Source organism: Rana temporaria, chromosome 5, assembly GCF_905171775.1.
Source record: "Rana temporaria chromosome 5, aRanTem1.1, whole genome shotgun sequence".
Lineage (NCBI taxonomy): Eukaryota > Metazoa > Chordata > Amphibia > Anura > Ranidae > Rana > Rana temporaria.
Window position 1 is genome coordinate 163,333,563 of NC_053493.1, and position 12,445 is coordinate 163,346,007.

Sequence of the window (12,445 nt, forward strand, 5' to 3'; positions counted from 1 at the left end):
CAATATGTCTACCTAGAGGTGTTCTGTACCCAGAATGTGTACAGAACACCCCCCATAAACCTAATTTCCTGCTTGTGTGATTGGCTCACTGATTTTCCCAGAAGTCTGTGCTAAGATACAAGTCACATTGTTGGCATCCCCTGCAACAAAAAATTAATTTTTGGTGAGATACTCTCAATAGGAAATCAGGCCCAAAGGGATGCAGACCCTGCAGGTGCAGCAGCTGGTTGATAATTATAAAACCACTCCTATTAGACTCACTGGGCACATGGGCACAGAGAACACACAGGGATTTCTTTAGAATAACAAAAGGTAGGAATCTGCAGCAAAGTTTGTTAAAATCCTTGCAATGTCCATAGATCACCCAAAGGGGAATGTTTTTTTTCTTAACAAAAGTGGAGTTACTCTTTAAAGCATGTGGACCAGGAACATACACCTGCAATGGAATGAATGTTTGGTGCATGTAACAGCCACTGCTTTGCTAGTTTATCCTTAGGAGGTCTGAGCATTCCATGTGTTAAAATGGTGAGGCATTCAGAGAGTGCAGTGTTCTGACAAGTTCCACAAATCCTGTTTTTCCTTTCTTTATTTCAACCATTCAGTAAGCAGGTTGGTCAATTAGTAAAAATAACTATTGGGTAGATTCAGTAAGATCGCCGTAACTTTGCGGCGGCGTAGCTTAAGGAATTTAAGCTACGCCGCCGTAAGTTAGCGAGGCAAGTACATGATTCACAATGTACTTGCCTGCTAAGTTACGTCGGCGTAGCCTGAATCGGTGGGCGTAAGGGCGCCTAATTCAAATGTGTTGGGGGGGCGTGTTTAATGTTAATGAGGCTTGACCTCACGTTTTTGACGTTTTTTTTTCACTGCGCATGCGCTGGGCGACTACATTTCCCAGTGTGGATTGCGGTTACGTACGCCGCACAGGCCTATTGATTTCGATGTGGACGTAAACAACGTAAATCCCGATTCGCGGACGACTAACGCAAACAACGTAAAAATTTTGAATCTCGCGGCGGGAACGGCGGCCATACTTTAACATTGTTATTCCACCTAATAGATGGAATAACTTTAGGCCTGTAATGCGCTACGGAAACGGCGTAAAACGACTGCGGCGGCCGGGCGTACGTTCGTGAATCGGCGTATAAACTCATTTACATATTCTACGCCGGCCGCATCCGGCCGCACACATCCAAAATATTGCAACCTAAGATAGGACGGCGCAAGCCGTCCTATCTTAGATATGTTTAAGCGTATCTCTGTTTGAGCATACGCTTATACATAGGTCGGCGTAGATTCTGAGTCAGGTTGACTTATCTACTGATAAGTCGGCCTAACTCTTACTGAATCTACCTATATGAACCTGGCTGACAACAGCATTTTATTTCTAAAAATATATATAAATATTTAACTATAATCCTAAGCTATAGATTCTCTTGATTCTTTTTTAAAAAAATTCAACACAAATAAAAAAGAAACAGCTATTATAGAGTATATCTGTCATCATTATTTTCTTGGACATTACAGTGGACATCAGAATGCAAACATCCACTCACACCCACTGCAAATGTTTTAGAAATATCTTTGACCATTCATTCACAATGTCACCTAGCTGCCTTTTGAGAATGCCGTTAGACTGTAGGAAGCTAGAGTTGCCAAGTCACCAAACAAACTTGAGTTTTTAAACAGGAATCATTGAGGTGTTTTAAATGTGAGCTTCTGGCCAGGCTATGAACATTCAAATATTAACATTATCTTAATAAGAAACTGAGCTTTACAACAAGATCTCACTGATCTATGTAGCTGCAGACATTGTGGTGAAATATATACTGGAAGTTCACAACGGAAGCACTGAAATCCTTATTTACACCAGGTCAGCTAACCCAGAGCTTCCACCCTGCAGCCTTTTAGTCCTTTGCTGCTGAGAGAATGACTTTCAAAACTAAAGTATGTCTTATTCCACAGTGCCTGCAGCTACAACTGTCAACAAGGGAATATTCAATTATTTACACATTCTTATGTAGACCACATTTTTAATTGAAGCTTTAAAGCGCTTACACACTGATAACATTGGCAGTTGAATGTTTTTTTTTATCGTTTTCATACACTTTTAGAAGTATAGCTAAGACAGGTTTTAAGGTTTTAAGACACAAATATATACTTCTCCTGCTTTGATGCCTAAGCAGATGTTCTTCACCACAATGTTATTTTGGTAAGATTTTCTGAGATTGTAGAGTAGAAGTATATCGTTAGGAGTCATTCCACCAAGCACCCTACTACGTTCAATTTCAACATCCTCGTCATTGGAACTGTCATATAATGGTGATTCATGTCTGGAAAAAAATGTTTACAAATCCCCCCAAAAAATATAGTAGTCAATATTTATCTCATCATTGGCTATAACAAATATCCTAAAAATGTCAAAAGAACATCTGCATACAGTTAAAGCTGTCCTTCAAAATATGGTTTAATGGACCTGATCCTTTCTTTTTGGGGATTTAGAATCTTTTTTAAAAAGAAGAGCATTGTTTTTTTGGATTATTTACACACTCCCACACTCCCACCGCTTCCTATAGTAATGGAAGACAGACATGGATAAAGTGGTATTGACACTCCTAAAGGTAAACACTGTATATCTGATATGTTGTAAAACAACGCCAACATGGTTAAAAGTCAAAGATGCCATGTTCTTTGAAATTGTGGGTCATAATTAAAACTATCCCACTTGCATTCAATGTCAAATATTTCACATGTCGCTTCAGGCAAGATCAGGCTCCTTTCTTCACAATCACATATCAGGTGATGGATCACCTCCACAGAAGCAATCAATTGTATAAACAACAGGAATGCCACACACCAAGATGAACAATAATATTCTTTGTTTTTTACTACTTCAATACTGGGCACTTTCACCCTTCCTGCCCAGGCCAACTCAATACCCATAGACAGATAGAGCTTTGCTTTGGTGGTATTTAATCACCACTGGGGTTTTTTTTTTTTTTTGCTTAACAAACAAAACAAATTAACATTTTGAACAAAATAAACTTTTTCTTAGTTTCTATTATAAAATCTTGCAAATAAGATTTTTTTCTTCTTCACTGATGGTCACTGATACGGTTGAACTGATGGGCACTGATGAGGCTGCACTAATGGACATTGATGAGGCTGCACTGATGGGCACTTATGAAGCTGCGGTGATGACGCAGCACAGACAAGCACTCATAAGGCAGGACTAATGAGCACTGATGGACACTGATGAGAAGGCATGGATGAGGATGCACTGATGGGCACTGATAAGCCCTGATGTTGGGGCTGCACTGATAATCAGGGCACTGATAATCAGTGGCCTGATTATCAGTGTAAAGAATGTACTGAGAGCCTTGCCAGTTATCAGCTCTCTTTTCCTCACACAGACACAGTGCATGAGGAAAGGACTGTTGATACCTCGCAAGTCTGTTTACATGTAATCAGCGGTGATTGGACACAGATGACCATATGGTAAAGGCCACTGTGATTGGCCCTGTGCCACGATCTGTGATCAGTTGTGTTCAAAGGACACAGCAGTGTGCCCAAGACTTGCCCCAGGGGGCATTAAGAGGGTGGGGTTCTGGGAGAACTTCCATGAACACCCTCCCAGAAATGGACGACTGCACTGTAGCCATCTTTAGGCTATAGTGTGGTACAAAAGTGGTTAAAATAGCTAATATGAATAGCTTCTATTCTGACCTGTTTTATACTAGACACAGTGCTTTCTTAACAACTTGCCGACCAGCCGCTGTCATTTTATGGTGGCAGGTCGGCTCCCCTGCGCGAGAGCATGTAGCTATACGTCGGCTCTCGCGCAGGCCCGGTGGGCACGATCGCCGCTGGGCACACGCGATCGCTCGTTACAGAGCGGGGACCAGGAGCTGTGTGTGTAAACACACAGCTCCCCATCCTGTCAGGGAGAGAAATGCTGATTTTCTGTTCATACAATGTATGAACAGAAGATCGGTCATTTCCCCTAGTGAGGCCACCCCCCCTACAGTTAGAACACACCCAGGGACATACTTAATCCCTTCCCCGCCCCCTACGGTTAACCCCTTCACTGCCAGTGGCATTTTTATAGTAATCCAATGCATTTTTATAGCACTGATCGCTATAAAAATGCCAATGGTCCCAAAAATGTGTCAAAAGTGTCCGAAGTGTCCGCCATAATGTCACAGTACCGAAAAAAAATCGCTGATCACCGCTATTACTAGTAAAAAAAATACCCCCTATTTTGTAAACGCTATGGGCCAGATCCACAAAAACCTGGCGTAACTTAAAAAATCCCATTTAAGTTACACTGCCTTAAAGTTTCTACCTAAGTGCCCGATCCACAAAGCACTTATCTAGAAATTTCAGGCTGTGTAACTAAAATTCCGCCGGCGCAAGGCGTTCCTATTCAAATGGGGCGAGTCCCATTTAAATGAGGCGCGCTCCCGCGCCGGCGCAAATTTACGTTACGCCGAGTTTTGAGGATCGCGACGGCTTAAAAAAGTTGCGTCGGGGAAAAAAAAAAAAATGACAGCGTCGCTCGGCATGCATTCCTGAGGGAGAACTCCATGCCAATTTTCAAATAAAAAACCGGCATGGGTTCCCCCCCCAGGAGCATACCAGGCCCTTAGGTCTGGTATGGGTTGTAAGGAGACCCCCCTACGCCGAAAAATCGACGTAGGGGGTCCCCCTACAATCCATACCAGACCCGTATCCAAAGCACGCTACCCGGCCGGTCAGGAAGGGAGTGGGGACGAGCGAGCGCCCCCCCCTCCTGAGCCGTGCCAGGCCGCATGCCCTCAACATGGGGGGGTTGGGTGCTCTGGGGCAGGGGGGCGCACTGCGGGCCCCCCCACCCCAGAGCACCCTGTCCCCATGTTGATGAGGACAGGACCTCTTCCCGACAACCCTTGCCATTGGTTGTCGGGGTCTGCGGGCGGGGGCTTATCGGAATCTGGGAGTCCCCTCAAATAAGGGGGCCCCCAGATACCGGCCCCCCACCCTAAGTGAATGGATATGGGGTACATCGTACCCCTATCCATTCACCTGTAGGCAAAAAGTTAGTTAGTAAACACACAACACAAGGCTTTTTAAAATATTTTATTATTCTGCTCCGGATGCCCCCCTGTCTTCGTTATTAGCTCAATTAGCAGGGGGGGCTTCTTCTTCCGCTCTCCGGGGGTCTTCCACTCTCCGGGGGTCTTCTCCGCTCTCCAGGGGGGGCTTCTCCGGACTCCGGGGGGCTTCTTCCATCTTCTCCCCTCTTCCGCTGTTGACTCGGCGAACCCCGGTTCTTCTGCAGATGTCCGGTGCCTTCTTCTTCAGCGCTGGCTGCCTGCTATGTTTGTGTGTTAGCTCGATTTCAAACAGGCAGCCGGCGCGGTCTTCTGTGACGTCAGGGTCTTCTGTTCTTCTCCCCTCTTCCGATGTTGCCTCGTCGCCTCTTGTCGCTGCAATGATGGAAGCGCGCCTTGCATCCCATTTATATAGGCATCACCGTCCCATCATGCTCCGGCAGGTACCCACGTGGTGGGTGCACGTGGGTAGGCACCCACCACGTGGGTACCTACCGGAGCATGATGGGACGGTGATGCCTATATAAATGGGATGCAAGGCGCGCTTCCATCATTACAGCGACAACAGGCGACAAGTCAACATCGGAAGAGGGGAGAAGATGGAAGAAGCCCCCCGGAGTCCGGAGAAGCCCCCCCCCGGAGAGCGGAGAGACCCCCGGAGAGTGGAAGACCCCCGGAGAGCGGAAGAAGAAGCCCCCCCTGCTAATTGAGCTAATAACGAAGACAGGGGGGGCATCCGGAGCAGAGTAATAAAATATTTTAAAAAGCCTTGTGTTGTGTGTTTACTAACTAACTTTTTGCCTACAGGTGAATGGATAGGGGTACGATGTACCCCATATCCATTCACTTAGGGTGGGGGGCCGGTATCTGGGGGCCCCCTTATTTGAGGGGACTCCCAGATTCCGATAAGCCCCCGCCCGCAGACCCCGACAACCAATGGCAAGGGTTGTCGGGAAGAGGTCCTGTCCTCATCAACATGGGGACAGGGTGCTCTGGGGTGGGGGGGCCCGTAGTGCGCCCCCCTGCCCCAGAGCACCCAACCCCCCCATGTTGAGGGCATGCGGCCTGGCATGGCTCAGGAGGGGGGGGGCGCTCGCTCGTCCCCACTCCCTTCCTGACCGGCCGGGTAACGTGCTTTGGATACGGGTCTGGTATGGATTGTAGGGGGACCCCCTACGTCGATTTTTCGGCGTAGGGGGGTCCCCTTACAACCCATACCAGACCTAAGGGCCTGGTATGCTCCTGGGGGGGAACCCATGCCGGTTTTGTCTTTACAAATCGCCGTGGAGTTCTCCCTCGGGAATGCATACCAAATGCCGTCGCTGGAATGGGCTTTTACATGGTGTGACTAGTTTACACTTTGTAACATCAGCCCTAGTTTTACACTTGCAAAATAACACTTACGGCGAAAAAACGAAGCTGGAAAGCTTTGTGGATCGCCTTAAGTGCTAATTTGCATACTAGCAACGGCATTTCGACTCGAAATGCCCCCAGCGGCGGATGCGGTACTGCATCCTAAGATTCGGCAGTGTAATTCAATTACACATGCCTGATCTTCTGCCTAACTTTGGAAAAAGCCTTTTGAGGATCGTTTCCAAAGTTAGACACAGACTGAACAGCAGTTAAGTCTGCGTATCTCTTTTGAGGATCTGGCCCTATAACTTTTGCGCAAACCAATCAATAAACGCTTATTGCTTTTTTTTAAGAAAAATATGTAGAAGAATACATATCGACCTAAACTGAGGATTTTTTTTTTTATATATATATATTTTGGGAGATATTTATTGATATTGATTTTGCATCTCTGCTGTAGCATTTCTGTTCCTGGTACAATTGACTGCCCCACTTGCATATTTACTTTTGTCAAAATTAAAGTGTTTATATTTTTGTGACTTTTATAGATGTATTGGAATGAAAGTTCCAGTAGGAGAGAGACTAATGTTAATGGTCTAATGTTAATAATTGTTCATTTGAATTTACTACCATATATATCAGTATTCCAGAAGTAAATGTGTTAATATTATTATTGTCATTATTATTGTCATCATTATTCCACCTTCATGGTAGAATACCATCGTTTTCACAATCATAGAATATCATATTACTAGAGTCCTGTTAAACCCTATCTCAAAATAGACCTTCTCAGCCTATTCAGCCTAGTTGCACAAAGTATCAATTATGTACAATTTGTTAAAGGAATTGTGCACACTGTTAAAATCTCACCTTTTTATTTGAAATGATTGTCCATTTATCACAAGTCTCAAGAAAAATAAGATGCTCCCTTGTATTACCATTGCAATAAATGTCCACCCAAGAAAATCCATATGAAATGGACTGATGTAAGAATCAATTCCAAAGCTGTTTAGGAGGTCAAATTTCACTTGTCTCAAAGTAAGTTCCATCAAGCCATTTCCAAGGCAAAATTGAGGAAAAACTAGGAAAGCCCATTTAAGTATATTATGGATATCTGTAAAACTCTATGTAACGAAAATAGTATTGTTTCGGTTAGTATGAATCACACATTATTTAATCATATAGTGCAAGTAAACATTATCTATATGTCTTAGGTGTATGCTTTGGGCTACATCACATGCTTTATTCTGACAATTACATGTTTTAAAATAGAAACTGAAATGAGAGAGAAACAGAAAATTGGTTAAAATATTATGCATGTTTTCCTTAATCTGAAAGTACTCCATCTGTACATATCCCGAATACAATTAAAATATCAATCATAAACTGCAAGTAAAATTCCAAGCAACATGTGAAAGTAATTACTTAGCTACAAGTGCTAGCATGTAAACATTGAGATTGCGCTAAACCTAGACAGTTCAAAATACCTTTGTATAACCGACTGCAGACACTTTTTTCAGACCATCTAACCAGTCAGTAGTAGGGATGAGCTTTGAGTTCAGGCCAACCGTGAGTCTAGAGAGAAGTGAAGTAGGTGTGGCGCTGTTCAATTAATTAGAATGCTCTTCTATTGAGAAATGTGGTAGGAATATAGTGGTGTGTAATTGTGATAACAATTGTAAATGACTCCTAAACATACTAAATTGATATGTAGGGAGATGAATCTTGAGTAACAGGTGTATCCTCATACATCTGTGAAGGTATAATAAGTGTGACAACTACTATATAATATAAATAATGTACAAATTATAGCAGAAATAGATGTAAAATAGTGAAACATAAACATATTAAATACCAATTAATAAATAGATTAAATAAATGAATGAATAAATAAATAATAAAGTCCAAAAAAGTTCAGGAAAGTGCTTGTGCTGGTGAAAGGTATTCTATGATCCTTTTGCCTCTTCACAAAGTGATCACAGCATGCGTGGCTGAAGAGGGAAGAGGGAAAAGGATCATAGAATACCTGTCACCAGCACAAGCACTTTCCTGACTTTTTTGGACTTTATTATTTATTTATTCATTAATTAATTTAATCTATTTATTAATTGGTATTTAACACATTTATGTTTCAACATTTCACATCCATTTCTGCCATAGTTTGCACATTATTTATATTATATAGTAGTTGTCACACTTATACTGTACCTTCACAGATGTATGAAGATACACCTGTTTCTCAAGATTCATCTCCCTACATACCAATTTAGTATGTTTAGGAGTCATTTAAAATTTTTATCACAATTACACACAACTTTATTACCACCACATTTCTCAATAGGAGAGCATTCTAATCAATTGAACAGTGCCTTACCTACTTCATATCTCTCTTTCATCTATTTACTCCACTTAGGTGGTAGTAATTTGTAGAGGCAGCAGTTCTCTTGATTATCTTCCCATCTACTATAGTTTTTTTTCTCTTGCTGGTATATTTTTCTTTGCGCGGACTCACACACACCACCTTATTCAACCGTGAGTCTAACCTTAATCCAAGCTGTTTGGAGGTCGCCTGAATTGCCAGTTCTGCTGCAGCCGTAAGTCATTCATTTGGTGGGGTTATTACTACAGCTGCAAAATTATGACTTAAGGCCACCCACCAAGTTTTTTCAAATTGAAAATAAGCCAGCGGGCATCCTTAATTCATTTATTTACATCTTTATATATATATATATATATATATATATATATATATATATATATTAAATTTTGTCTAGTAGAACCTTATACACTAAGCTCATTTTGCAAACATGATGCCTTCTGATACATGTGCATTCTTGCAGATATTTTCAAGGGATTTAGCGGAGACTGCTGTGAGAAATACCCCTATCCAGACCATGCTGATCCTCCGAATGTTCCCCTGTTGTGGCTTTTGTTTGCTCCGTCTCCTCAGCTCCAGAGCTGGATGCACTACATGGCCACCATCTTGATATCCAGCATTTGGCTATTCATTTCAGCCCGGTCGGTAAATATTAGGTCCCTTTTCAGACCTCTCTTGCCAATCATTCTGCCTGCCCCATTAACAACATACATCTATTGATTTTATCACTTACATTGCAGATACAACATTCATGCATTCGCCCTTGAAGAAGCGAGCAGGGTCTCGCAAAACTAGTAGGGCTTTATTGATGCTTGTTTAATGCCTGTATATGCTGGATATTATTGATGTCTGAATTATGTCTACATATTTCCCTGTTTATATATATGTACATTGTATTTCCTTATTGTATTGGTGTATCCACTGGCCCAGCAACTTTTAAGTTTTACTGTTGCTCATTGATGTATAACATTTGTAATAAATCTTTATATATTTACTTTCATCTGTGCTGGGTACATTGGCTTTTATGCCGGGTAACTCACAATCATTGTTGTTGCCGCTTCGTTACATAACACTTTGGAATGAATAAATAGATTGTGTCTCGTTGTTCTCTGTGAACATTGGCCAAACTTCTCTCACCTCATTCAAAGTCCCAGGGCTACCTCTTTTGTCTTTTTGTAAAGCTATCAGATTGGTTTTGCAGAATGAACTGATCAGGTGGCAGAGATGGAGGAGGTGCATATCAGCAGAGAAATCATGGTTTCCTATGTAAAAACATGAAGGGCCAGATTCATGCGCCGTCCATGAACGTATCCCAGTGCGCATGCTCAAAATTACGCCGCAAATAGTCAATGCTTTCGACGTGAACGTAAATTACGTCCAGCCCCATTCACGGACGACTTACGCAAACTACGTAAAACACGACGCTGTTCGTATGTTTCCGACGTCCATACCTAACAGGAGTTTAGTGATCGAAAGTCCTCTCTAGTATAAGGCACCTCATCCCAAATAAATGGTAAAGGGATTGGAGAGGAAGGCGGGATTATTGCGGTGCCGTTTATAAAGACCAGACATACGTTTATATAAAAAAAATAGAAAATTTTATTATACAAATATTAAAAATCGGCTTTGACAAACATACAAAAGTGGGAGCAATAAATGGAAACAATTTTCTTGAGCAAGTCTACCCTACTAGTTTCGCCGTACTGGCTTCTTCAGGGGTTTTAGGACTTGATCGTTTCAAGAGAGTGCTCTAGAATGAGAACAAGACAGTTTCAACAATTGATCTAATATACAAAAGATTAACAATTGGCACAGGTCATAGAGAATAGAGTTTGGCTGGGATAGGTGGCCATGCGTCAAAAAACCATAGTCCCAGAAAAGCATCGAAAGGTGGCCCGTGCAACCCCACTAACCCAAAAGCCACCCCACATGATAATAGGGGGGTGGTGTGCATCCATAGGGGCATAGGGTAAAAAAACACCTACCCAAAACACTGCATGTGACCTGGTATGATGGCTCCTCAAGGAGTGGAATATCCAGACCCCACCATATGGTAGCTGAGACATAATGGTGAAAGTATATTAGTGTTTAAAAGAACAAAGTTTTAAGATTGACAACAACTAGGTAGCAAAAAAATATATTTTTTTATATATATCACCAAAGTAAGCCTACCTGGAAGCCAGATGGTAAGGAAATCATAAAATCATAATGAGTCTGAAGCAGTTGTTGGTGAGTACAGGGACACTGAGCCTTGCAGAGTGTATCTAGGATAAGACAAATAGGGGAACTATAAAGATACAGAAGGTGTATGAAGAGGGGTGAAAGCACCATCTGTCTATGTTGAACTGAGGGAATAATCACCTTACAAGCAATGAGAGCGCTCGTGGTCAAGGGCACTGTGTTGGAACAGAGCATAAGCATAAGAAGGGAAAACAGGTATAATGAGTGGACCTACTTAATCAAGGGATTAAAGCCTCTGCACTTATCATATACTCGTGGTCAGACTCTTCATAACTGTCCCAGGCAGTGACAGGTCTGGAGAGTGAGGGAGATGTTTTTATATAGGGAAGCCGCGCTCGTAATGACGTCAGTGCGTCACTCTGCGGCGGATGGTCAGAATGCCTACAACTCCCATAATGCTTTATGGCTTAAGGGCCTCATGACAGGAGAAACAGCAGCTGATTGGCGACATGGGAACCGTACTTGCGGTGTACAGACACCGCGCCTACAGTCCCCATGAGGCCTAGCAGGAAGGGGATGTGTTTAAAGGAATGAAAAGAGCTACAGCTAAAAGGAAACAGGCTAATCCTCCAATCACAGTGGAGGGGGTGCGGTGTAACAAAAGCGTAGGACAGGGTGGCACCTAGCGGCCGCCCCGTCCAACCACGGTCATAGAGAGGCAGGACACGCCAGTCACAAAGAATGGAACATGATACAGCCAGGGCATTGGTCGAAACCGCCCCTGACACCCGCCCAATCAACCCACGATCACAGAGGAACAGAGCCTGCCCCAAATACACACACCAACATTCGGTGCTGTGTAAAAAAAAAAATTTGTTGAAAGAACACAAACAGCATAACACATGGAGGGAGACACCGATCTTCCAATCAGAGAGGAAGAAACAGAGACAATGAAAGTTTAGGGTTTAAAGCAGGGGTCTCAAAGTACCGGCCTGCGGGCCAATTGCGGCCCGCGGACCGGTTTTAAATGGCCCGCAGGCAGGGCGGGTGCCGCGGAAGTGTAGATCGAGTTGCATGAAGAGTAGCGCAGGAAGCGTCTGTCATAAGTTCACTTGTCTCTCATGTCACACTGCTACTCCTCGGCACCCCCCCTCTCTTCTCGTCCATCCCCATTTGCTTGTGACATTATCTGAGATGGACAAGAAGAGAGGGGGGCGGCTGCCGGGGAGTAGCAGTGTGACATGAGAGACAAGTGAACTTATGACAGACGCTTCCTGTGCTACTCTGCCTTTGAAGAAAACAACAAGTAAATGCTGACCTGTGCCCTGATGTGCTCTCATGTGCCCTGATGTGCTCTCATGTGCCCTGATTGTGCCCTCATGTGCCCTGATGTGCTCTCATGTGCCCTCATGTACCCTGATGTGCCCTGATGTGCCCTGAT

At 43.3% G+C, this 12,445-nt stretch overlaps 1 protein-coding gene across 1 annotated transcript in view; it reads right to left on the reverse strand.

Moving 5' to 3' along the window:
• LOC120940448 (ATP-binding cassette sub-family A member 13-like) overlaps positions 1–12,445 on the reverse strand; it is a 277,073-nt gene that overhangs the window by 220,481 nt on the left and 44,147 nt on the right. Inside the window, exons 2-3 of the mRNA XM_040353322.1 lie at positions 7,317–7,570; positions 2,162–2,333 (exon numbers count right to left, since the gene is read on the reverse strand). Coding sequence (XP_040209256.1) covers positions 2,162–2,333; positions 7,317–7,570 — 426 coding nt within the window. The remainder of the gene's footprint in view (positions 1–2,161; positions 2,334–7,316; positions 7,571–12,445) is intronic.